The sequence below is a fragment of the Agelaius tricolor genome, unplaced genomic scaffold (genome assembly GCF_023055355.1).
Source record: "Agelaius tricolor isolate 1412-34295 unplaced genomic scaffold, bAgeTri1.0.p SCAF_16, whole genome shotgun sequence".
Taxonomy (NCBI): Eukaryota; Metazoa; Chordata; class Aves; order Passeriformes; family Icteridae; genus Agelaius; species Agelaius tricolor.
Window position 1 is genome coordinate 2,119,634 of NW_027269276.1, and position 27,932 is coordinate 2,147,565.

The following is a 27,932-nucleotide window of genomic DNA, read 5'->3' on the forward strand; positions in this document are numbered from 1 at the left end:
CTGTTAAATCTGTAATTGCAGCTGGTGTTTAGAGATGTTCTTCCCCAGCAGTGAGGCAGGGCCACTGCCAGCCACACCTTGGGATCAGTGCTGGAGACACAATCCCTGCCCTGGTGTGCACCTCGTGGCAGGAACAGTCACTTGTCCTACTCAAGGCACCAAGTGCTAAAAGCATGGGTAGTCACAGCTCAGATTGTTTGCTTGGGAGTTAAATGTCCTGTCCTGGGGTCATTTCACCACAGGGGCCTGTCAAGTGCAGCCCCGTGTGAGGGATTCATCCCATCTCATCCAGCTGGCTGCTCTGGGAATTGTAACTCCTGCCAGCTCTCACAGACACAGAAGTGGACGCTGCTTTGATGACCCTGGAATTCGCTTCTTGGCTGTGCCTCCTCCCTGCAGCTCATTTGGGACCCTCTGAGGTTCTGCATCCGCCCTTCCCTATGGTGTATGGCGTGTCCCGGGATGCTGCCCTAGAAAAGATTTAAGAACTGAATGAAATGAAAACAGGAGTTTTGAGAGAACACCTTTAAAACATGAACACACAATGAAGTCCTGGGGAAGTTTCTGCTCTCAGCCAGGGGTTTATGTCTCTTTAACCCCTCAGGCCACCCAACCACGTTCATTTTACCTTCTCATCTCATTATTCAGAGGTTGGCCACACTGCTCCCAATGGCATTCCTAGAAATGTCATGACTTTTTTCCTTTCCTTGGAGCTTGGCCCTGTGCAGAATGCTCATTTTCGGTAAGCTCTGCTGATTAATAACTGTATTTCTCTCCATTTTATTTCTGAAATGCCCTTTGCACTCACCAGAGCAGCCAGGTCACCAAGCAGGAGAATGAAAACTGGAAGGAACCACAGTCTAAGCACTCAGTTGGAAAACAAATAAATAAATATCACACACCTTTTTTATGGAAAACATTAAATAAACTGAATGTGAGGAAGATACTGCACTTGCACTACTCAGGCCTTTGAAGTACAGGTCTATAATGTATTATTTGTTGTGCATCTGCCACTGCTGCAGTATCAGCTAATGGAGGAAAGATGCTTTAGATGTCACTTTAGAGTAAAAGCACAAGACTTAGTGGGGCCTGGGCTGCAGGAGGGGCTGGTTTGCTGCTCCCTCTGAGGCTGCAGGTAGCAGAACTCCGTGCGTTTCCAGTTGGTGATGGAGTGCATCCTGCTCACAGAGGGAGGGCAGGACTGCAGCCAAGGGGGTTTCTGTAGGTGAGGTAACAGCTGGAAGAAGGGGATCCAGGGAAACACCCACCTCCTCATCAGCCCAGGGAAAGGCCAGCTGGGTGCCCACTCACAGCTGCTCTGAGGGGCTGGGCAGATGGGCAGCTCTGGGGCCCTGATCCACTGGGCACAGGCAGGAGTGTAAATCCCACTGAGATCCCTGGGAGGTGGACTCTGGCTGCCATCCCATCCCGTCCCATCCCATCCCATCCCATCCCGTCCCGTCCCGTCCCGTCCCATCCCGTCCCATCCCATCCCATCCCATCCCGTCCCGTCCCGTCCCGTCCCGTCCCGTCCCATCCCATCCCATCCCATCCCATCCCGTCCCGTCCCATCCCATCCCATCCCATCCCATCCCGTCCCGTCCCATCCCATCCCATCCCATCCCATCCCGTCCCGTCCCATCCCATCCCGTCCCATTCCATCCCATCCCATCCCATCCCATCCCATCCCCATCCCATCCCGTCCTGTCCCGTCCCGTCCCGTCCTGTCCCGTCCCATCCCATCCCATGCCATCCCTCGTCCCAGCCTGCCCCACAAATGCCCCTTTGCAGGGACAGAGGCACTGGCTGTACCACATTTGCATGTCCTGATGGCTTCACCCTTGAGAGAGTATCTGGTAGGGATCTTCAAATAGTTTTTCATTCCCATTGCTCCTACAGAGCTATAATGGGGAGTAGGTCAAAGAGGAAAATCCACCTTTTAGCACTGCTTCTAGTTCAGCATCCCAAGAGGGAAGCAGGTGTGACTTTCCTGTGATGATCCATGGTTGCTCTCCTTCATGTTTGGTTGAGAAGATGGGAGTCCAGAGGAACTTCCACACAGTGCCTTAGTTTGGGAGGGAATGTCTCTGGGAGTTGGAGCAAATGATTGACTCCCATGAATGGGAAAAACCTCCCTCCACCCCAGCAGCTCCTTCTGACCATGGACTGTTAATACACTCAGTCTCCTCACTCAAGTGATGGGGACAAAAAAGTCCATGTAAGATTTAACTCTAAAACCCCCCAGGTTTTCCCAAAAGGAAATCTGAGCACGGGGCTCAGCTGAAACTGGTTTAAATATCTGTAAAAAACATTTATTTAGAAGTTGCATAAGCTCCCACTTACTCCTGTACATGAATTAGAGAGGATTCTGTTTCAGTGTTACTGTACTTTTCATACTTGCCACTGACAGCCTATCTACATCATATAAATAATCTCTAGAGCACCTAATTTAGTACTATTACAGTCCAGATGAAATGTTTATGTAATTTCCCTTCTTTTGAGATAAACTTCAGATACAGAGAGAAAATTGACTGTAAAAATGACATTGTAGGACTCTATATTTATCTTCTCTCAGTGATTTCCATAGCAAATTTACTCCATTTACCATTTGAAGGCTTTTTTTTCCTGTTGCCTTATTGTAAGCATGGCAAACTGAGCATGAAATTGTACCATCATGGTGTGTTTCTCCAAATCACACTTGTCACACTTGTAATCTCAGTAGAGGCAAAAGACAGATTTGGTGTCTGGGCTGCACTTGTAGCAGTGATCCCTCTGTAATTACAAAAAGACTGTTTTATTAAATACCACACCTCTGCTATTCCTAGGCTGGAGACAGGGAGGGACATGTTGGGATTAATATTTACAGAGGTGTTTTGCAGCCCCAGCCAGGAGCAGCACTTTGGTGTGATAGGCATTGTCAGGAGACAAAATTTAAAAGCCTTTGCCTCCAACTGATTAGTCCCATATGCATCCTTTGATGCTTAAAAAAAGGGTTCTTTTCCTCAGGGCAGTAATAAAATCATCCTTTTCTGTCTCATTGTCTAACTGCAGCCAGAGAACTGCAGTATTTTTGGATATTCACCAGTCTGCCAAAGGCTGTTGGTGGGTTAAAATGAGTTCCTAGTGAGGAGGGGGAGACAGTCGGGCAGAAAGAGACACAGAGACAATATAAATCTTGTTTAAAGAAGGAAACAAAAGGGATCCTTTACACCAGATTTTTTTCTTTACTTTTTACTTTCCTGATCTTTTTACTTTTATGTCTTGCATTAGTAGTGCCTTCAATCCAGTATCTTTTCAGCTCAGGTTCTTGTCTGAATGCCCAGGGTCTTTGGTAAAACAAGGTAAAACATGCTAGAATTGTAGAAGGTGAATCAAACCTCTGATGTCAGTCAAAGTCAGGAAAACATCAGCAAATCCACTGAAACCAGAGAGCAAACTGTCATAACTCCCAACCCACAGGATCTGCCATTGGAGAGCACCGAGGGAATGGGTGTTTGTGTGCAGAGAGGTCATGGCACAGGGGACCTGATGGATGTGGAGTTGGGTGGTGTAGATGCATTTAAATATCACATCAATTTCTTGAGGTTCAGAGTATGTGCTCAAGATGAGATTAGGCAGCATATGGTCCTGGTATCTGTGACTGTCAACACATCCCTTCCCTTCATCCATAGAAAACTGTCTTCAAGAGGTAACCTGCTGGTGGGAAAAAATCACTTATTTATTGGCAGTCTACTCCAAAAGCCAAACTTAAAAAGCAAGAGTGGCATATTAGAAAATATTAAAGATCCAAGATTAATTTCAATAAATATCCTTGTGAAATGTTTTGATAGCTAGCTATATTTAAAGGGAGTGGCAGAGTAATTTTGGATAAAAATCAGTGTCCTTTGGTGGTTTTGTTTTGTCCACAGAGGTGACATTCAGTGGGAACCTAACACCTAACCTTTGAAGTGCTCCATCCACTACATGGTCTTGGTGCCCAGGGGTGTTCAGCTTTCCCTGGCACTGGATGGGGGAGGGAGTTTCTGACTAACATCCACTTTTGATGTGCAACAAAAATGCCATATGGAGTCAAATTGGTGATCGCGCTGCTTCAAATAGAGTGCTATTTCTTATTTGTGACATCTTCACAAAAAAATCCCTTCAAGCTTGTCTTTTAGTGCTGAGCTCTCACATCTCATTGGCCAAGTCCTTGATGAAAACAGGGAAGGATCTGGAGAAGTCGGTTTTACACAGGCATTTTTCTGTGTTTTATTTCAAAGGCTCCTATTATTAAGAAATTGTAAAGAACATTCTTTTAATCTACTGCTTCACCTTCTCGTTGCCATGAATTCATTTCCTGTGATGATCATGGCAACACAAAGGGTGGCTCTGTAAATTCAGGGCTGTGCAGCGAGACCTGACAGAGCAGGGTCCCTGCAGCACAAGGCATGGAGTGTTCCCAACTCCCAGTTTTGGGTGGCAATTAGCTCCCTAATGCTCCCAACCTTCCCACCTCCCACCTCCTCTCACTGGGGATAATATTGACATTTAGAAGCTGCAGACAAATGCTGCAGTAAGGAAGGGAATGCTTTTTTAATGGAGGCTTCTGCCATTGCTGGGAGAGAGCAAATGTGTGTACACAATTTGCATGCATTTCAATGTGTATCTCCTGATGAGTTTCAGGGGGAAAAATAGCTGATGTAGTCACCATAATTGAATGAAGTCTATTTTAAATATTCTAATGTAGGAGAGAACCATTCTCTGCAGAAGGCCAAAGTGAGCCTGTGTACCTATGAAATCACATTTCAGTCCTCAAAATAGTCCTGGAGTAATAAATAGACCTTTTTTGGCTTCTGGCACAGATAAAGTCCCTCAAAAGGCTTGATGGCAGTGATGGATCCAGGACACTGCTAAGCCTGTCACTGACTGGGACATCTCCTTGCTCCCTTTTGTCCTTTGGCTTTAGGAATTGTTGGTCCCTGCCTTAGCCCCAGCTCTGGCTGCCCTGCAGCCCGTGAGGGACAGGTATGGAACAGCACCTCAACACTTCTCCCTGGACCTGCAGCCGTTTAGCATAAACCCCATGAGCCCACCCTGGACTCTGGCTAAATCCCAGGTGCAGCAGTGCTGCTGATGTTTAAATTTTGGGACCTCACCTGTCCAGATTAGGGCAGGTTGCCCCCACAGCTCGGGTCACACCTCGGCTCTGTGGTCACCCCTGTACCTCTCTGGTGCTGTGGCCAGCCCAGGGACAGGAGAACACAACCAATATGAGGTGAAATTCCTCTGAAAAGCTGCTCCCCACCTTACCTTCTCCTTGATTAGTGACTTGGACTCTCAGCATTTCACACTTTGGGCAAACTCTTGTCTACCCCAAGCCAAAGCCTTCAGGAATTGTTTCCCCCATATTCTGTTACAAACCAACTTTAACTGCATCTTTTCCTTCAATAACTTTGTTTTTAGGGTAAAGAATATAGGAGAGGTTTAGGAAATTGAACACAGTCATGTTCCATCCATTGAATACAGCAGACACAGCTTCTTGTCCATACATGTGCTTAGTTACTCCTCATGGTCTTGGTTTGAAGGCTTCCACAAAAACCATCCAGCATCTTCCAAATTTGACACTGGGGATAGTCCTGTGCAGGGCCAGGAGTTGGATTCAATGGTTCTTGTGGGTCCCTTTCAAGTCTGCATATTTTGTGATTATATATACACATATACCCATAATATGTAATTTTATATATTCATAAGATTTAAAAAAAATTGGTTTTAAACTGTTTTTAGGGGATATGAGCTGGGAGGTTTCTTATTTAGTGGAACTTGATTTGTAAAGAACTCAGGACACCCAGGAAAGTGGCAGAAGTGGTGCAGGGTGGGGCAGAGGCAGGCAGGCAGCAGGGATTCCTAAAACACAGCAGCTGGAATAATCCAGCAGATCTGGCACTGAGCTTCCCTCTGTTTGTACTATGGCCCTGGCGACTCTTTGAGCTGAACTAGGGAAGGATGGAAATAGGAGCCCACATAAAACATGCATTATTATCCATCCTGTATCCACAGCAAGTTTTACAAAAGTGACAAATTCAATTTATTTTCATTAAATTTTCCAGTTGCCTGGGATATCAGGAAACAATGTGATCCACCTGGGTTTTTTGCCTTGTCTCAGACCTGAAAGGAATTCTCTAGTCCACAAATGATCAAGATTAGTATTTGCTTTGCTTTCATGAAAGGTTACCTGTAGAGTGCCTCACATTCATTGGGAAATTTATTTCCTGATGAATCCAATTTACATTAATGTGGGCTCATTAAAAGATAATTATTGTGCTGAGAAGAGGACCACAGCATCCATCAATAGAACATCTGTAATTGTTTTAGTCGTATGATAAAGAGATAATTCTGAGTTCAGCTTTTCATAATGCCACTCTTATAAATGTCAAAACTGGATCCTTATTGTAGCAGCTATGGCAAAACTTAATTACTCTGATAATTATTATCAAGAAGCAGATGTCTCGCACCAGCTCACCTTCCCTCCATTAGCACAGTGTAGAAACCTTTAATGTTTTAACAATCAGGACTTTGAAAGAGACTACAAGGGTCATAAATGTTAAAATATCTGGATCAGCCAAGCTTTGCTTGGAGGAAATTAGCACTTTTGAAGGCAGCATTTGGAAAACTGTTATACAGTGGTCCAGCTGCAAAACTTCAGTTTCCCAGCATTGGAATAGATTTAGTGAAGGTACTAAAGAGAAAATTTGGTTTTATCTGATGAATTTTGCTCTGTGTGTGGAAGCACACTCTGGAGTTCTGGTTGTGTTAGCAGGCTAACCCCTGATTAACACTATATAACAATAAATAACAGATCCTTGCATTTGTAGACCTCTATACCTTCTTGTTCCAAGTGTTTCATTAAGTAACTAATTAAGCATCAGAGCACCTGAATAAATTGGGAAGATGCCCTATGCAATAGAGTTCATGGTTTTTAGCATTGATAATTTCTCCTTGTAGGCAAACACATACTTGATAACAGGGACAAAAAAAAAAAAAAGGAAATGAACAGTCAGGAGGAAGCAGAAGGGCAGATAAAGGATCCAGTCCAGTGCTGGAAATCAGTGGAAATGGTGTGTGAGGTGGTGGGGATGTCCATGCGTGCTGCTGGCAGAACAGGTAATGCTGTCACCTGTCAGGAGGAGGGTAACAGCCAGCCAGCAGAAAATTCACTCCCAGGGGTTCCTGGGGACTGCAATTCCATGCCTGGGAGTGGCACTAAAGGGACAAACACACCTCCTACCGTCCCTTCCACCCATGGGCCATCCATCCTGGGATCTGTGATGCCACACAAGTGCCTCCATGGCAGCAGCAGCTCTGCCATTCCATGTGCATCTCTCTAGTGAGCACTGGGTAAATTCTCTGCCTCGCTGGGAAATTTATACAGGAAAAAAAATTTACTGATGCCTCTGACAGTCAGAAAACCCAGACAGTCAAGAGTGAATTCATAAACAAACCAACTACAGAGGCTCTAAATGTCCAGCAAAAAAGGGAGAGAAAAAACTCAGCACCATTTGATTCAAAGAATATGCATTAAATTATCTTTCCTAAGGTTTCCTTTCTAGTTTGTTCTTGCAGAAGGCACTGGTAATTGTAAGGACATTTTTCAGCCTGAAACTTTGCTCATCCGTTTGAAGAACACTCTCACTAGGACCTGAGTCACGCACCCAGGTTTGGAGAAGCTGCTGCAATCTAGCACTTTGATTAAGGAAGTCTAATTTAAAATTACAAATGTATTTTTCAAACCATTCTTTCAGCTCTGCAAATGCCGAGATTCTTTGTGAAGTGTAATACAGTTACTTTTATGTAGTAATACAGTTCTCAGTGTGTCTCAGATAACATCAGGCTCTTACATATTCTGACTAGGCAATGAATTTCAGTTAATAATGATGTTTGGGACATTAGCACCTTTCATCTGGAAACACTGAAGAAATACAAAAACAATACAGAAACCTCAGAGCAGGATTTCTGATGGGCTGACCAAGGCACCAAATGTGGGCCGTGATTCATGTCTCACAGTGGGTCAGGCTCTTCTCTTTCCACCCCGGGCTCTCAGATCGTTCCCTGTACAATGGGCTCCGAGCCAGATCTAACATTGTATTTTTATGGCACTGCAAAGCACAAACCACCTCCCACTGCTTCTTACATTTCACAAAGGTGGGAATATGACTGTGATCCTGCTCGACTCAGGAGTTCATCCATATTTAGAAAGGCATTTAGCACATCCCAGGCCAAGTTTACATATGCATATGCATGGCTCGAAGCAAAGCAAGCGCTGTAAGACCAAGCCCAGCTCACATGAGGGAACATCCAGTGCTGTGACACGGCTGCAAGACTGAGCAGGGTGAGTCTGGCGTGGAACCCAGGCCTCTGGCTGCCCCAGCTGAGTGTTCTCACACTTCCCTGCTGTTCTGCCCCACAGCCTTCCTGTGCCACAGGCTCTGCAGAAAAGGTGTTTTCTGAAGATATTCAAAAGACACACGGCATCATTTTACTGGGATTACTGCAGAGGTTGTCATGAATCCACCAGTGCAGATCACTGAGATAGCAATGCTGTTTCTACACAGGGTTTTTTATCTTAAACCATCCCATGATTAGAAGAAAGTTCTGTATATCACAGTGAAAAGCAGGGATCCTTGAGTTCCCTCCAATATTTTTAAAGGCTCTCACTATCACAGATAGGGTAGAGGAAATGTACCTGTCTGGGGAAAGTTAGATGGGAATAGATACAGACTGTAGCTGCAGCTGAAATAATGACTGAAGGAGCTGTCTTCAGATGAAGAGCACACTTCTGAAATACCCTGTCGCAGAGCATTTTTTTCTGAAGTTAAACCTAGACAGAATCTCTCCTAGGAATAGGGAAAATTGATTTGCTTACTGAATTGCTCACAGGAAAAGCTGATGTTGAAAGTTAAAGTAATTACAAAGAATGGAAAACAATTGGGTTCAAATCAGAAGGTTTTTTAAAATTGCTGCTCCTGCCTTTGACTTAGGCAGTAATGCAGGGGTCTGTTCCCTTCACAGCGAGGATTTGGAATGCATAAAGACCTGAGCACTCATTGAGCATACATGGTAATGTCTGAAAAACAGATCTATAATTTCTTTCTTCTCCCTCTTGCTTGGTTTACCAAGGTGTCCCTGGGGTGCTTATTGTTAAACATATTCATAAAAGTCCTCCAACTCTAAGAGAAGTGAAAGATACAGAGAAAAATCCTGCTTTTGGTTAAAGCTGAGCAGCACCAGTAGAATTTGCCAGTGGCTCAGCTCCTCCCTCGGTGTAAATTAGCACTTACAACTCCAAATGGAGTTTTGTAGTTTCCACCAGCTTGTTCTGCTTGCAGCATTACAAGTGACAGCTGAATTTGGCTCGTCCTGCTAGAACAAATAGGAAAAGGAGAGAACAAAATATCCTTTGCCAGCACTTTCTAGATGATCTTTCTTTGTGATAGAAGTGTTTGTATTTTAATAAATGCCTTTTTCACACAGTCCAGCTACTTTTTCTTGAGCCTACAGAGGGAAGACACAAGCAGATCCTCAATGGGGGCCAATTGATGGTGATTCAGCAGTGAAATGGACAAATTCTTACAGCACAAACCTGAAACTCCTCACCTGTAGCCAACAGTGTTGTTACTGTCAGGTGGGGCTGGTGGAGCAGCTGTGAAAGGCACCTGCATTATGCAGTGACCTGACACAGGCTGGAATTTTCCCACTGAGGAAATCCCTGCTTGCTGTGGTGGTGATTATGCAACCCCAGCTCTGGTTTGTTGCTCTTTCTTTCCTTGTGTTAGAAAATAGTAGGTGTACTCTGGAAATCTGCACTTTCCTTATGAGATCTCCATCTTGTCTTGCTTTAAAATCTATACTATATGAAATGTCAACCTGTCCACTTTTGTCACTCTGGATACAATAAATATCAGGTTAATAGCAATGACTCCATGGGAACTGGGGTGGATTAGCTGGAAAACTCCAGTGATTGAAAAAGAGTTAAAAGCCATGCCATCGTGTCACCTTGCAGTGTGACAGTGCTCCCTGCTCAGCCTTCACTTTGCTTCCATCTCAGCACCAGCTGCTGCTCTGACAGCTCCCACAAGGAACCAAAGGCTGGAGAGGGCTTGGCCAGGCAGCTCATCCCCATTCCCTGAGCTGCAGCACATGGGGGGGTCACATCAGATTCCCACTTCTGCTGGTCTGGAACATTCTCCTTAGGAATCTCTGCCTGTAGGAGACTCACCAGACCCCACATAAGCAAGCAGAAACATCAGTGCTATTTTTAAAATGGCTCTAACCTTCTGTTGGCCTCATCATTGATTGGTGATTGGAAAAAAAAGAGCAGAGTAGGATTTGATAGGTGACCTCTGACATGAAAGAATCCAGCAGTGCACAGCCAGAAAGGGAAAGAAAGGAGGGGAGAAAAGATAAAGGAGAAGGTTTTAGGTACCTATAGTGCATCACATGCACGTACATGGCTGAGAAAGTACAAGAAACCATATGTTTCTTATTCCAATTGTCCTCTGCACCCTTCTCTCTGAAGAGGGGATAGTAATGAAGTTTTATTACACATAAAATTAGCTTCTCTAAGTGCTACCATTAACTAGATAATAAAAAGAGTTGCCTGAATCTTGCAAAAGAATTGTTTTTTAAAATGTCAGTTAATTGCTAAATGACTCCAGCTCCTTTCCAACTACTTTATCTTTGCAACAGTGAAGACTTCAGCAACTGACTGAAAGATTTTATGTCCCTCTTCTTCATTCCTTGCAAAGAAAGGCAAGAGACAGAGGCAGCCTCTTACACATTGCAGCAGCTTTTGGTGTTGGAGCATCCAGTCTGTCCCTGGTCCCTTTAGTACCCCCAGGACAGACTGACCCACCAAATAACATCTCCTTGGGGTGTTCAGGGCTCTCCCAGGCCCTGGCTCAGCCCTGGTGCCACCTGGATGTTCCAGAAGGAAGAGTTTCCAAAAAAATTATCACAAACATGCTTTCAAACATAACTGTACATCAAAAGGAGGCTTCTTTGGATTGATGGGGATGGGATTCTGTAAGCTCTGAGCTGGGGTTTAAACTGTTTCAGGTGAGGTTTTCTTCCCTGGAGCCAGGGGTGAACCATCAGTGAACAAACAAAGGAAGTGGAATGAGGCAGAGATGGGGGGAAGATCCACACCAACAGCAGCAAAGCCCTGTTTGGAGCCCCTTTGAGGCGTGTTCATTGCTTGTGCTTGGGGATATTCTGTGTGAGGCTGGGATCCCATTCCTGCAGCCCCTGGGACCTGACTCTGCTTGGCTTTGCCCAGCCCCAGTTCTGTCAATTCCTTTACATCTGCTCTCCTTGCTCTGTTAAACCTAGTTCAGCAAAGCTTTTCAGAGCAGGTTTAACATTAATCTCATGCTTTGAAATAGTTTCAGTTGAAGCCTATGGGTGTCTGGCTGGAGTAAGTGCTGCTGTTGTGAGCAGCTTTGGAAAAGCCCATCAGTGGTGTGCCTAATGCCTGAGCATCCCCATGCAGAGCACTCTGATTTGAGAGCAAAGGATCCCAGGGACACTGGAGAAGGCTTTCTGGGAGCAAAGGATCCCAAGGACATTGGAGAAGGTTTTCTGGGCTTTCTGGCTTTATCCACAGCCTAAGGCATCATCAGTAATAGAGAACTGCATCCCTGTCTCTTCCACATCTCCTTATCCTTCAAGAGTTCTGTTTAGATTATTGTATAAATCAGTAGGAGTCAAGTTTGACTTTGTTTTTATCCAAGGATGCTGTCTAAGCTCTTCTCATCCTGTACAGAAAAAACACTCTTTGCCACCAAATCCTGTCATCTTTATCCAGTTTTTCTTGGATGAAATGTCTGTGGGACTCAAATGTCAAGGTTAGTTCCAGTTTTCTTAAAATCTGACAGGATCTCATATCAAATAGGTGGAATTTTCTCCAGCAAAAAGGCCTCGTCCAGGCTGTGGCCAAACTCTGCACTAAGTTTTAATAGGGAGCTCAGAGAATTAATTAGGTATGTAAAAATTGTTGGCAGTAATGAGAACTCATGGCCATCTCCAAAGCTGGAACCTGTGGTTGCAGAGAAGAATTGCTTGGGAGGGCATCCAGCACTGGTTGTTTTATGTGAGATCCCAGTGACTTCCATGGGAATTCCCTTATGGACACTCACTGGAATATGGCACCCTGGTCCTTGCTCTTTAAGAGGCCTTAAGGACCTCAATGATTTCTGTGACCTCAGCTGCCCCACAAGACAAGGGACATGGTCTGAGCCACGTGATGTGGTTCTGGGCTGGATGTGTGGGTGATGCAGGAAAGCCAGGTGAGAGTTAAGTGGGTTAGGAAGCGTTTGTGAATAAACTCCTCACCCTACGCTGTCAAATTGTCTCTTCTAGATAGATCCACAGAAAAAATACTTGACTCAAGTTTGCAGAGTTATATCATATTCCTGAGACAATTTTCCATGTCCTGGCACATGAAAATATAAATTTTCTTTAGGTGTGCTGACGGTCCTTCTGAAGAGAGATCAGAGGAATCTTAAATGTCTTAAAGCAAATCAAGCTCTCCAGATATGGTTGTGCTTTTGAATATGCAAAGTATCATGACTGGAAGGTCTTTTAGCCAGGAGTCTCTGAGCTGATGTTGTTCAGGCCGTTGACAATTCCATTTTCTCTTCCCACAGTGCAGATGTTCACAGTGCTGTAATGCTATTTATGGGTAAAGGAAGATGCTATTACAATACTCTGGTAATGAAGGGAGAGTTCTGTGGGTTCATTGCTTCTTTGTTAAATACAAAACCCAATAAAGGGATTTGGAAGATGTCTGGGAGGGATAACTAACAGAGAGTGAAAAAATAGAGAAAAGGAGAGACTGATGGAATGGTATAGATCAGAACACACACAGGCAATTCCCTCTGGTTTATATTCTGATCACACAACAGTGTTACTCTGCAGTAACTCCTTGAAGCTAATAGTTTATAAAACAAAATTAGTCTGGAGAGAAAAGCAGGTATTACACATTTGTAAAAGGGGAAGAGGAATTTGACCTCATCGAGAGACATTAGTGAGGAATAACTGGAGGGAAATTCTCAAAAGTCCAACATTGCACTTTGAAAATGGATGTAGGATCTGTGTAGCTGTGATGCCAGAACATGCCCAAGTACAAGAATCTTTGTGCAGCTGCTCCTCGAGGGGCTGGCAGCCAGGCCTGGGTTTGCTGGTGCCCCACACGTGCTCCAGCAAAGCCAGAACCACCTCAGACAGCACAGAGGAATCTGATGCAGCATCAACAGTTTACACACTTAGACCCAGTCACCCATCAGCTTTTAAACTTTCTATCACTTCTGAAAGTAAGATTTAGATTCCTGATATGAAGAACTTTTAAAGATTTTCTTCTGCAGAAAGATTCTTTCTGAAGATTCTTCTTCTGAAGATTCTTTCCTGTGTTATGTGGACGTTGCCTTTGGCTGCTGGGGCCAGTTAAAAGTGGCAGTCACTGCATTGGGTTTGCAGGGCCAAGTTTGGTTGTGGGGGACCACAGGAGTGAGAAGATTCTGTGAGAAGCTGCCAGAAGTTCTCCATGTGCCATGGAGCCAACGCTGGCCAGCTCCAAGACAGATCCAGCACTGGCCAAGGCTGAGCCTGTCAGGGGTTTACTGGAATAACAGAGTTGAGATGGGGAAAACCCCAAACCTGTGCATTTGCAGTTGGTGGGAGGAGTGAGAACACGTGAGAGAAAGAGCTCTGCAGTCCCTAAGGTTGCATTTTCTGTCCCCTGTCCAGGCAAGGAGGGCAGTGACACAGTGGCTTTGGAGGGCACCTGGTGCCACCAGGGACACCCCACAGGCGCTGCCAAGGCAGCACAGTTGGACTCCCTGTTTGCCAAGCTGTCGTGTTAGTGGAGGCTCTGGAATGATTGGTGATTTCAGGATGTTGTTTTCTAAAGAAATTGGAAATGCTGGGAAATGAACTCCTAAAATGCTGTGTAATGTGTGTAACTCTTTTCAAAAGAGTTTTTGGGAGTATCAGCTCTTTGAGGAGGTGAGCACTGTGCATATTAAAATGATGCCTTTTCAAAGCTCTGAGCTGTTGCTAAAATGTTACAATAAAAAAGTCATTCCCTCCCAAACACATTACCAGTTAATGCAAACACAGGATTTTTTAAGCAGCCATTCCATCCCTTGGTGCTGAGAGCAAGGAAGCAATGCAGAGGCTGCAGCCTCCTGCCAGTGACCTCCTGTGTGACTCAGTGTTCCCTGGAGAAGAGCAGCACGCTGGGGATGGGGCTCGAATTAGGGGACAATAGGCAGGAAGAGCTCCAGAACTTTGAATGGGGTCAAGAATACCTTTTGATCAACTAACAGAGGCATCTTAGGATGAAAGTCATGAATGTTAAAAGCCATTTCAAACCAGCATTGGAATAGTATAAGCAACACTTCAAGCAGCTGAGATCAAATAAGCAATTGTTTTGTGGAAATTCTTGATCAAAGAGGCAGCGGTTCCCTGCCTGCTGCATCACCAGGCTGTGAGAGAGGCAAGTGAGCACCAAAATTCAGGTGTATCTCAGCTTAACACACTGCACAGACATGGACAGCTGCACCCTGCAGGAGCTGAGGATACATCCCTACCTCCAGCTCTACAGGAAACAACAGAAGTATTTTCCTACTTGAGTTCCAGATGCAGGGAGAAAAAAGGATGTTACCAAGGGGAAAATGCAATATGCTGACCATCTGGTGAGGCACTTGCAGGCAGGGTGAGATCTCAGCTACAGGAATGGATCCCCCACATCTCTCCTAGCCAGACTGCCAGGCAGCAGAGATGCAGAAAAGATTTGGCTATTAAGAGGTGCTGTGAAATACCGTGGTACTCGAGAGGATTAACATAACCAAGTGCAGGCTTCAGCTGCTTGACTCTTTGTGTGTTTTGCACTTATGTAACATAATGTAGCAATAAATAATGTAGTATTGCATTAGACCATATGTTGAACATTAGCAGGAGTGATGTCACACACTAATTACTGTGAACAAAATGACCTATGATTTCAAATCCATTATTTCAGAAATGTGCAAATTTAACCCTGTTTAAAGTGGGAAGGACCAAGCAGGTCCTTGCTGAGGAGGCTGCTGTGAGGTCAGGCTGGCTCTCAGTCCATGGGGTTGGGATCAGCAGGGTCCTTGGGCAGGCACAGGCCTGGCTGGGACAGAGCTGGGGACCAGCCCAGCTCCAGCTGAGCTCAGGCAGTGGCTGAGGGTCCAGGGCTGAGCTGAAATGCAACCTCTGGGTCCTTGGGCCCAAGGGATGCTGGGCAGGGCTGTGCTGTGCACCCAGGACCCTGAGAGAACAGCCCAGTACTGAGAGCAGGGCTGGAATGGCACTGCTGGGGGATTCTCTGCAGTGAGGAGCTTCCCCACTGTCCAGGAGCACTTTGGAAGTCACTCCCAGCTGTGCTGACCTCTGCAGAGGGTCTTGGGGGTCAGGTCGGGCACAGAATCAGTGCTGGAAGAGACCCACAGGATCATCCAGTCCAACTGTGTGACATTGGTTCAGTTTGACCAGAATTTGGCTTTTGCTTACCAAATGGAACTTTCTTTCCGAGCTAACTTTTTAACCATCCCATTTTTCAGAACCTTCCTCAGAGGGATGGGTCAAATTAGGAACACACTGTCAATGCCAAATTCTCTCCCTTGTGCAATGCAGAGGTTACATTGGTGTTCAGCCTTTAGATTCTGAAAGCTGTGTAACAAAATAATGTTTACAGACTATCATTCCTTATTTCTCTCTTTGGAACCAGGCACAGCATAGATATTTTTGATAAATTATTAAATATATCCACCTGGTAGTCAGGTTGAGCAGTGTTCATCCTAAAGGCTCAAAAAATAGCACATTGCAAGTGCAGTTTTTACTTATTATGCAAGACTTCTTCTGCAAGCAGAAGTGAAGAGTGGGAGAGGTGGAGATACAATCCCATGTGTTGATGGAGTGATTACTTCAGGAATTCATTTATGTTTGCTAAAAAACTTTATGCAGATTTGTCCAGGTCATTTGGAGCTCTGCCTCTCAACTGTGCACATGCTGAGGATTATGAAACCCCTCTGAGTTCTCATCTTCTGAATTCCTTTTATCTTGTTTTCACTTTGGACTGCATCATACTGAAATTTAGTGGGGATATGTTACTTCCCTCACTGCAGAGTTACCATAATGCATTTAACATGGCCTGCATATCAATTACATTCCTATAATCATGGATTAAAGAGTCTGGAGCAACACATACAAAGAAATCAAGAATTTAGTTAGGTTTTATAACTGTGGGCTTAGAGTCAGTGAGAAATAAAAATGCATACAGACTTGGTTTTCCTTCTCTTCCCTTCCTTGGGCAGCTGCCCAAATGTTGCATCTCTGAGTTAGAAAAAGGAGTTGGGTTTGGCTTCTGTACAGATTCCACATTCACTGAGCTGCTTTCTTCATTTAGTGAGCGCTCTCTCTGAGCAACACTGGCCACATTCATCTTTATTAGGCTGTAATGGGAGGCACTGCTTGGGAAGCCTTGATCCTGAGCTCTGCATAAAACTGCAGCTTGCAGATGCTCTAATCCTACCAGCTATTAGCTCAATACATTTATAATTGATATATTATAGGTGTAAGTCTTCCACATCACCTACCTGAAAGCAAGAGTTATGAAATTTAATAAACTGCCTGTGTCCTTGGAGCTGTGATCTCCCTTCATGGGGGAGAACAAAATGTCCATCAGTGCTCCTGACAATTACTAGAATTGTTGTTAATGTACTATGAGGAGTAATTCACCATCAGGGCAAGCTCTGAGACACAGTAGGCAAATTTAAAATATTTTATTGTGCTAATATTACAGTTACAAGTGATATTTTAAAGCAATTTGCCATGATAATGTCAGTGCAGTGCTAAGTAGTTGCTTTTAATGCTGTTCACAGAGAAGCTGATATCCACACAGATGTAGCAAGGCTTCTGAAGGACTGCCTTAATACAAGGGAAAAAGCAAAATCAGTGTGAGCACAGTTGTGAGGAGAAAGGGCCTGGGTGGGTTTCTGCAAGGGGGTCTGAGACCAAGCAGTAACAGATGGAGCCAGGACACACCAGTGACTCCACCATGGAACTGGTGCAGTGCAATTTACATCTTTTTCTTTCTAAGGAAAACAGAAATGCTATAAACATATGCAAAAATAGTTAACTGTTACCTCCAAGGCATTATTTCACCACATTTCTAGGATATTAAGACAAACTAATCATGTGTCTAATAAAGAAATGCTGGTTTTCCTCAGCACTGTGCAAGGGAAGCAGCATCTTCCTGGAGGTGTATATTTGATGAACTGCAGCACTGATTATTTGATTGATTTAACTATCAGAGAGGTTATAATAATAAACCAATTCAAGACATCATTAACTAGCAGAGCATTTGAAATAATACAAATGAGACAATAATTCATGGGCATGTTCAGATTTATTTTTGTGGACTGTTGGGGTCCTTAGGTATTTAGAGCCAGTTTACACAGAATTGTGGACACTTATGAAATGCTGTTTTCTGAGAGAAATTCTTGATCATAACTAGTTTGGAACCAAGCAGAAAACAAAAAGAGCATCTAGAACATCAAAATATCTCCAGAAGGAGTTAGAAAAATGCTGAAATTTACAGAGAGCTCAGCACAGGGTAAGAGTAGGAACTACCTCCAGCACTAGATATTGGACAATTGGTTACCTCAAATTTAGTTTGGAAGGCTTGGGAAAGGAAATGGTTCTTTGTTATGCTTTTGTTTGTGCTCCTTCACCTATGGGTGTCTTTAATTATGCAAATGTGTGCATTAACACAATTGTGGAGACAAATATTGGGGATATTTGTGAATGCTGTGGATGCCTGGGGGTAAAGGCTGACTTTTGAGACACATGTGAAGCTGCCATGGGATTAAAGAAATGTAATGTCTAAATGCATTCATTTGATTTGTGAAACATCTGAGTTTCCATTGCTGTCTCCTGTAGTCCATATGAGTTTGCCTCCCCACACTGATGGTTTGAGGATCTTTAGCATAAACAAAGACTTTGTAATAATGGCTTCCCCATCTCTCCTTCCTTCTGACACCATGCACGTCCTTTACATCCAATGGGAAAAACTGATCTCCTGCAGAGACTTTGGAAGCCACAGAAGAGGCTCCTCTTCCCTTCCTGAGCCTCACCTGAGACCAGGTGGCCTTAACGTGGCTATTGGAGGTTTCAGTCACATTTTCTACAATTCCTCTTTATTGCTGCAACAAAGGACTTCCTTTAACTAGGCCACCCATTAAAGATCAGATACTTTTATCCTTTCTTGCCAGACACAAACTCTTTTCTCCTATCCATAATATTCTTCTCCTGTTTCTGCTTCATAATCAATGTAGGGAGTTTTATTAGTTCCAGGATCTAATTTAACATCAAAAGAATCAGACCACCTCTCTGGTGTGTGAATGACTGGCAGACCTGATTCAGGGAGGACATAAGGCACGCTTAGTATTTTATAGAACCAGGTTTTCTGTCTGCCAGCATCGCTGCCTTAAATGCAGGGAGAGCTAAGGGAAACCATGGTGGGTACAAAAGCAGCAGTAAAGAGTTTTTTGTGCCAGATCCCCAAAGTGTGCCTGTAAAAATATTTCCTAAGGCAGCTCTCCATCACTGCTCGTGTAAAACCTTTTAAGTCCATGTGTAATCTGGTAAATCTTATTCATCCAGATAGATGGATTGGAATGAGAACTCACCCTGCGAGGAAAGACTGGCCTGGAGAAGATAACAGTTCTTATTTGTCATCCTCTGTTATTGTAACCATATTACAGGGGATAATGAAGTGCAAGGGACAGCAATTAGTTGGTGGCAGCACAAGTGATAAGCACAGCACCAGGACTTTCATATACTGTGGTGTGCAACGCAGCCTGTTGATTTAACGGCGGGTTTTCTCCCTTTCACTCTCCAGTAAAAAACAGCACAGAGATTTATGTGAGCAGCACTGCTTTGGAATACAGATCAGGCTGGAGAAACGCTGGTGTGAATCTTTGGATGCTCACAGTTTAACAAACCCCAGCCTAGGTTAATTCATAAAGTGCTTTCCAAAGGGGCTGGATGCCGTGTGGTGCCCAGCAGGGCTCCTTGGCTCTGCTCCTCACACCTGGCTGCAGATTAATCTGCCTTTTAACTGTGCCTGCGTGGAGCCACACATGCTCAGAGCCACCAGCAATGTGTCTCTCTCCAGGCCTCTCCCAACTGGGTCACCCTTCAGCTATTGCTTAGTGGGAAATTATTCCCTTTGAGATTCCCAAGCCGCTCCATGGGGCTGACTATTGTCATGTTCTGGCACTGAGATTGTGGAACAGATTATGGGCAATCTGTCAGTTCAGGCTGTTCAAGGAGAGATGAAAAATCAGACACGTGTTGCTCTCACACTCTGAGCAATTTGAACAAAGACAACAGAAAAAATATTTTTCCCCATTTATTATTCCATTATAATTTCCTATTATAATATGGCAAGCAAAGCACGAAGTGCACCTTGAATAAAGAGCTCTGATGATGTGTGGCCCTTGGCATTATCAAAATGTTCCTGTGGATCTCAATGGAGAATAATTTCAGGTGTCTTGAGTCAGTTTTGATATTCAGCTGTGGAGACTGAACCCCATCCCAAAAATCACCTTTGGTTGCACCTAGGAACACATTTCACTTGTCAGGGTTGGGGCCAATCAACCACAGGGTGATGATGCATTTAGATTGGTTTGTAATTAATGTTTCCTGGCACAATTTTAAACTTGAAAATGAAAATCTAGAAGAATTTATTGTTGATCTTGGAGGGGATTTTAAGATCAGTTGAAATCATGGCCAACCAGGCCACCAACATCATAGGAATTCTTGTATGTACTTCCAGAAGTGTCCAAGGCCAGGTTGGATGGGGCTGGGAGTAACCTGGGATAGTGGAAGGTGCAATGAGATGGTCCTGAAGGTCCCTTCCATCCAAAGCATTCTCTATTCCTCCCTCTCTAACCTTGAATTATGTAACATAATGAGCTGCAGGCTCTGCCTTGAGCAGGGTATGGCTTTTTTTGGCTTTGTCTCAGATAAATAATCAACTGCCAGTGAACATGTTTAATATTGTCACCTAATATTGTAGGTTAAAAAGAGAATTGCGTTGGAAATTTCATTCTGGTAAACAAGCACTGAGATGACAAATGCCACAAAAAACAACTCCAGTCACTGCAATGCTTAATGTTTTCTAGTCTTGGTTTTATATCAGCTTCCAATTACAACTACAAAGGCAGAACCCCAATGCTGATGTAATTAGAAGATGTATAAGCAAATTAAGAATTGAACAAATATTTCAGAGCTTAGAATAAACAATCCTAATAACCTTTTTGGACATTAAAGAAGCCTATTTTTTATTCTGAATAAAGGACATTCTGGCAATGGCTGAACAAGGATGAAAAAGTTGTGGGGAATTTGAGTCAGTGGGATGATTTACTGTGGGGCAAGAATTCCCTACCAACCCTGGCCCTGGTTTAGATGGTTTCTCGTGCTGTCTGTTGGCCAGGGCAGTCACTGGCTGGATCCTCAGCTCTTGGATTAAACCAAAAAACAGCCCCATGGATGCTGCACCCCCTGTGCCCTCAGGCAAGTTGTAGGAGTAATGATCCAAAAGGGTTTAGGAGTTTTATTGCAGCAGGGAGGCAGCAGGGGTCAAATCTGCACCAGAAAACCTATAACTAAGTCTGTAATTCTTTTATGGGCAAAGCTGCAGGGATTTCTGCTTGATTAAGGATTGCATGATTGAGGCCAGTGACATTAACAGGCACAATGTCCCCTCTGCATCTAAAATAGTGATCAAACATGGCAGGAAAAGCCATGAAATAGCAAAATCCCAACACTTTCTTGCTGGTAAGAGTGGCTGCATTCTTCCCGTCCTTCCCAGCTCTATAAATGGGGGTTTTTTCTGCCATTCAAGGCAATTTTTGGAACTTCCCTGTTGTATTTAATGCATACCTCTTGCCTGTCCAGGCCCTGCACTTGCCCAGCTTTGTTTTGAGGCTACATGATCAATAAATGTCACTGCTGAAGTGCTTTGCCAGTTCAGGTATCAGAAATGAAAACAGAAGCTCCAGCTCTCTTTTACTGGTTGTGACAAATTGATTCTTTTTGGTCTACCTTGCATTTCTCTCACTTCATGTGTCTGAAGAGAGGGGGATTTCTCACAGCACCTGCTGCTGGACCAGCCTGAATTCCAAGATGCTTTCAAGATTTGTTATTAAATTTGTCTTGTGCTGATGTAAGATGGGAAGTGGTGGGATTCTTACAATTTGAAACCATTTGTGTTTTGGCAGTCAAAAATACTAAAACAGAGACTGTCCATGCAGAGTGAACCTGTGCTTGTAATTACAATTTGTCCCTGAGTACTCAGGGCTGCACAATTAGGTAAGGAATTATATGCTTAAAGGACCACTTGGGCACTTTATGGCCAAATAAAGGCATAACTATTCATAAGTACAGGTGCATATATGTTTGCTTAAAAAGAAACAACAAACAGTTATTGGATCCCCAGAGGAACATTTGTTCCCTTCCCCAGGAAATAAGAGGACTGACTTGTGCTGAAGGAAGGATTTTTATCCTGCTGCATGAAACCTTACCAGGATTGTTTCCAATTACTGTTTTGAGCAACAGCACAAGTTCAGGAATGGATTAATCTGAAACTTTACTTGTAGCTCCCTAAAATACATCCACAGTTTATTTTACAGCCAGTTTTGCTGAGACACAGAAGTGCAGAGAAATTTGCCACTTGGTTTAGCTTCTTTTCCCCCCAGAAGTCCATTACAAACACTTGCTGTTCTTAAGAGTTTGTGACACATATGAAATGTAGAACTCACATTTCTTCAGAGTCAGTTAAAGAACTGAGTGTGCATTTTTGTCTGCTGGAATCTGTCCCTGAGATTTCCAATTCCTTTTGCTTAATTTCTGTGTTCTGAAAGTTTTTAAACTGTCAGCAAAGATATTTTACCAGATATTTTACCTTATGGCAGGAACTGAACCCTACTTTCATTAAGGGGTGGAAAGGGATGCCAGTTGGATTCTTTTTTCCTCAGATCCCATAGGAGGAGGTATGGGTGAGCAAAAGCTACCACTGCAAAAAAAAAAAAAGAGCAGGTGAAATATGTACCCACTGAAAAAAAAAATCAGAAGAGCTTTACTCATCTATGCAGAACACATACAGCACCTAATTAAATCAGGTTTCATTGAAATTAAAATAAACAGCCTGAATTAATGAATGCAGCTTGTGAGGAACACTCAGCTCCCATTGTGCAGGCAGACTTTACACGAGGCATTTTTGATAAGACATTCTGGGGGGCAGAAGCTGTCACTGCGTGTTTGTACCCTGGGGAAGGGCAGAGGACAGGACAGAGATCTCTGCTCTGGCACCTGGATATGTCCCAGCTCCTCTGCTCCCTGCTGGGTGACCTTTGGCAAGTCACATCTCATTCCTGACAGCCTCTGAAAGCAGTTTGTAGTCTCCTCAGGAGTAGCAATATTTAGGAACAAAGCATCATTGTCCCAGTAATGTGTGATTTGCGTGCTGCTTTATTCCACAGGATGGGGCTTAAACAAAATTTATGGGAAATGCTGGCTTGTGCTGGATCTCTGCACAGGAGTGAATCTTACCCAAGATCAATAGAGTCATTCCCCAGCCCTGTGGGTTTTATGAGTGCCACAGCATAAAGGAATCAGCTCCTTCCCCAACACAAGCGCTATGCCTCTGCCATAACTGCTAAGCTTAGGAATTGGATAAATGCTAAATTCTGGCTTTCCAGTGTTTTCCATTTCTTTGTGACCATTAATGAAATTACAGCCCTGCTAATAACAATGTGACATCCTGGCCATGGGAAAGGTATGTGGGAATTGTCAGCAAATGCAAGTTTGAGTGAAAAAGGCGCAAGTCCTCACCTGTTGTTATCCTGCTGACTTCATCAAGGTTATACAGTGTTTTCAGGAATGCATGGGAAGTGGTATTTTCAAGTTAATATTTTGATTTTCCATAAGATTTGGCCACCTCTGATGGGCTGGAGGAGTCCAGCACCTCTTCGGCAGAGACTGGTGGAAACAGCAACTACAACAGTGAGTGGTCTCCAGCAAATCCAATGGCTCCTGTAGGGTGGTGGGATCTGAGGGAGCTGCTGCCAGCCTGGCCCTGGGCATGGTTTCTCTCTTGAATGGCACATAATGCTCTGGACCCCAAACCTGAGGGATGCTGAGGCAGAACCTGAAGGGAATTCAGTAGTTTCCTGCAGTGTTTCAGTTAACTGGGTCAGATTTTTAAATTCATCCCAAACCTGTGCTTTAGGCAGCTGGATGGATGCAATTTATAGTTCCATGTCCTTAAATGCTGCACGTTGTACCACAGACCTGCCTGGTGCCCACCTGGGCTGTTTGACACCTCCAGAACACCCTCTGGGGACATGAGACTCCTTCTGCTTCTCCCTTAATATGGTATTCTGAGGTTAAAGAGATGTTAAACTTCTTCTGATCACTAAAGACCTCATGGAGTTTTACATTAAACCAGCTCTAGGCCAGTATGTCCTGGCCACATTTCAACTTGGGTAAATCACAGGGCACAGGATTGGATGTTCTGGCTCATTTCGTGCTTCATCCCCCTCATTCTGTTGTGTATCAGTAACACTCTGAGGACCAAATCTTCTGGCATCAGCTGCCTGTGGTAGAACTGCATCCCCTTCTACCCAGAACCACTTTGATCTCATTTCCTTATGCAAAACATCTACTGAGAGCACTCAGAGCAGGCAGGGAAAAGAGAACCTCAACTGTGTCGGTATTTGCTCCTTTAATATATTTTGGGATGTGCGTGGGTTTATTTACAAAGCATGTGTAGTTAAATGTCATTGAAAAATATAATTAAAAATCAATTAAGAGACCATTTTAAAAACAAGAGGTTGTAAAAATGGAATTTACAATAATAACCAGACTAAGCATTTGGCATTTACATGTCTGCACCAAATAGCAATTCCCTTGTTAGTTGTGCTTGAGTGACAAGGTACTCGCTTATCTCCTGGATATAAATTCCAATATTCTTGTTATTGCTGGGACAAATAAATACCTGCATAAAGACTTCTTGCACTGCCAAGTAACACCAACTGATTAAATTCAGACAATTGTTTTTTTGTTCTTGTCTGGGCCCAGTGCCAAAATGATCCCATTGTATGAAGGGCCAGATTTTGCACTCAGTTTATGCTCAGTTAATGCAAGGTAAATACTGAGCTACCAATACAAATCTAAGCACAGAGAGACATTCTGAAATGTTTTCATTTCCTACATAAAACCTGAACATACTGAACACATAGAAGCAAAAATGGAAGCATATTTGGTCTATAACACAACGTGGTGGTGAGGCAATTGCTGTGACTAGAACTCTCCAAGGGGGAGGACATGAGTTGTGCTTGGCGTCTGTGAGGTAGAGAAGTCCCTGTGACACATTTTCAGATAAAAACTTCCAGATAAATAACTGGCAATATCTCCATAACTCCACTGGAATGCCTATATGTTCATGTAGAACTCATTCATACCTGCACACTCTGGGTCTGGCTTTAAATGGTAAGAGCTCAAGGATCTTGCTGTGGGATCAAATATCCCAGATGTGAACAGCTGGGGGTGTTCCTGAGATTCTTGTAAAAGAGGTGGAGATTAAACATCTAAAAAGCATTTTAAACACCATGAGCCCATAGAGAGCACTGGAATCAGTGCTAATGTCCATCTGGGATGGTTCCATGCTGAAGGGGATGGGGCAGGATTACCCCTGGGACGTTCTCTGCCTGTGCCTGTGTGCACATCCCTTCTCTTCCTGGCAGCACTGAGATGAGCGGTTGGCTCTTGCCGAGCTCTGGAGTCGCCTGGAGAGCAGGGAGGGGTGCTGAAGAGCAAAGTGCCTCCTTGTGGGGCAGGGGCAAGGCTGCTGGTGGGTGCTGCATGGGGCCATTTCTCTCAGGTGATGGATCTGTGATATCCCACACCCTCCTGTTGGATTCTGTGCTGATTGGGGTCTCTCCTGTGCCTGGCTTTGGCTTCTACGATTCAGCTCTCATTCCTCATTACAGACCAAAATGAATCAAAACCCTCTTGAAAATCTGACATTGCAGCCCTTTACAATTTGGATGACATGGAGAGTCTGTTTCTCCTATTTATGACTAATCAGAGGTTTCATATGTGCCACCCCATGCTCTCATCAGTTCAAGATGCAGAAATCAGCCCCTTTCTTTTACCATTGCATCCTTCTTTGTCTCTGAAGATCTCCATTAAAATCTTACTGTAATACTCAATCTGCATTTTTCCCAGTTTTCAGATCCATGGATACACTGCAATAATACACACTTGTTTTATGAGAAGGGCTTACTGCAAGTATTTTATTCCATTTTAAGGATTTCTTCCCTCATTTTTTGGTCCCACAGTTCAGACCATTCTCAGGAGTCGTTGCCTGTGCCATCCCTGCACCCCTCCCAAGCAGGCAGCACCCTGGTGCATCCCTCTCCAGACATTTTCCCTCTGATCCAGGCAATTTGTGCTCAGACTTGGATGGAATATGGGTTTTTTGTGTTCGCATATGAACATCTGCTTCAAATTCCCAAGCCAAGAAAGACAAGAAGCAAATTAAACTATTTGTTCTTCTTTCTGTCTCTTTAATATCAAAGTCATTCCTTACATGCTCCTTAAGCTTCCACTTTTGATCAGGAGATATTAAAAATGGATCTAAACAACTCACATCTTAATCATATTCCTTTGTGAGCAGGGTAAGAGTGAGGGGAGCAGGGGAGAGAAGCCAAAGCTGCTTTGCTGCTCGTGCTCAGTAACCAACACTGAATTCCTGCCCTGTCCCGGGAGCAGGGGGGAGTCCCCGTCCCTCCTGAGCTGCCCTGTGCAGAGCACGGGGCCTCTGGAACATCCTGCAGCTTCAAATCCATCTCTGCCTGCGCTGGAGCAGCCTGGGAACAATTCCCTGCTGCTCTCTGATGTGTGCTGGAGACCTGGAGAAGGGAGTTTGGAGGATGACTCAGACATTCCTTCTTCCCCCTGGGCTTTCTTGCAGTGCCAGCCCAGCAGCCAAGCCGCTCTTCTGGGTGCCTTGGTTGCAAGTTCTCAAAAATCTCTTTAAGAAAATTCTATGAAATGTCTTTTAAGAAAAACCAAAGAGAAACTTGAATGTTTTCACAATCCTGTGGAGATTTTGGAAAAGATGTCATTCACTTCAGGAGGAAAACCAATAAGTTATGGTGCTATTTGTATTCAATCAATGAAAAATCAAAAGAATAAAATAAGATTTAGCATTTCACAAGAAATTGTTCATTCTACACAAACCTGATTTCATTCTGTGATGAAATCACAGATTTAGTTGCAAGTTCTATTAGAGTAGCTGTGCAAATAAAATAAATTTTTTTGACATGTTTGATTCAATACTGAAGGATATTCTGATTAAAAAATCAGCACTATACAATTATCAACAACATGTATTAATAATTGAATAAAACCTAAATGACAGATCTCAAAAAGCAGCTGTCAATGTGGAATAAACATCAAATGTATTTCTGGTGGGTTTCTGCTATTTCACTTACTCCTGTAAATATTTACATTACTGATATAGGAGTAAATATGGAATCACTGCAGCAAAAAATTGTGAACGACAGAAGAACTAGCAGAGTGGTGAGTGCTGATGGGCACAGTGTTCACACAGAGCCATCTAAACCAGCTGACAAATTATTTTAGCATTTCTAGAGGAAGGCTGAAATTTATCTCCATATTATTGACATCCCTGCCCACGGCAGGGGGTTGGAACGAGACTGTTTAAGGTCCCTGTGAACCCAAACCATTCTGTCCTTTCCAGCCCGAGCCTTTCTGTAATTTCTGGGATTCTCTTATTCCCTGCAAGGAGTTGTGCTTGTTTTTGTAGGCAGTGAAGGCTCTGGGATCCGAGAGATCTGCATGTCAGTCAGGAGATGCCAGCGTTTGCCAAGCAAAGGAGCCAAGGAACGGGAGCTTTGTCCTTGGGCCAGGTGATTTTCTGCCCCGAGGTGAAGTGCAGTTCCACACCGTGTAAGCAGCGCTCCCACGCTCCGGGCTGTGCCAGCCTCCTGCTGCGGTGACAGCGGAGGAGGCTCGGGGCAGTCCCTGCGGCCCCTGCCCCGCTCCCCGGGTTCTCTGCCCCGCTGGAGCTGAACTAACGAGGCCGGGGCGGCAGAGGAGGGATGATGAGAGCCGCGCTCCCCACAGCTGCTGCCTCCCCGCTGCCAGCAGCTCTGCGCTGCGGCTGAGCTGATCTGCGGCAGAGACACCAGGAGGAACAAATGCGATTCCTTTCCTGCTGATGAGGTAGCTCAGAGGTGAGAGGGCAGCATGAGAGGAGCCTCAAATGCTTGAAGACCCCAGAAGTGCAGAAGGGAACCCTGGATTATTTCCAGAAATAAAAAGCGATGGCACCTCATTTCCATGTATCTGAATTCAGTTCTGTGTTTCAGTTTTAACAGAGAGTCATCTTAGGTCAGTGGGAAGATTTTGATTTATTTAATGAAGTTTATACTCAGCTTTGCAGCCCTGCTTGCCACAAACCCTTCCCTTTCCCTGTGGCTTAAGGACACTGAGGAATGGAGACCTTCATTCTTCAGGGAGACATGTAACTATGAGGATTTTTTATACTTCTCCTTGTGCCAGCTCAAACTTTATGGATAAGTTAAGAGCTGCTCTTCCTTGTGCTCTCAGTTGGCCATCTGTCACTGACACTAAAAACCCTTGGAACAGGAATATTACAAAGCTTTGGGAGAGATCTCACCATGCCCTTAAAGGGGTGTGAGGTTTAGTGGGCAGCTGTAGAAACGGCTTTGCTTTATGGACTTCACACGCTATAAAAAGGCAACTCACTACCC

General features: G+C 44.1%; 1 protein-coding gene across 6 annotated transcripts in view; it reads left to right on the plus strand.

Moving 5' to 3' along the window:
- The window catches only part of MEGF11 (multiple EGF like domains 11), a 254,494-nt gene that overhangs the window by 110,374 nt on the left and 116,188 nt on the right, over positions 1-27,932 (plus strand). For 4 of the 6 annotated variants that reach the window (XM_071441164.1, XM_071441163.1, XM_071441165.1 and 1 more), the window contains exon 7: positions 23,056-23,130. The exons of the other annotated variants lie outside the window; for them this stretch is intronic. In XM_071441164.1, coding sequence (XP_071297265.1) covers positions 23,056-23,130 — 75 coding nt within the window. The remainder of the gene's footprint in view (positions 1-23,055; positions 23,131-27,932) is intronic. 6 annotated transcript variants of the gene reach the window in all.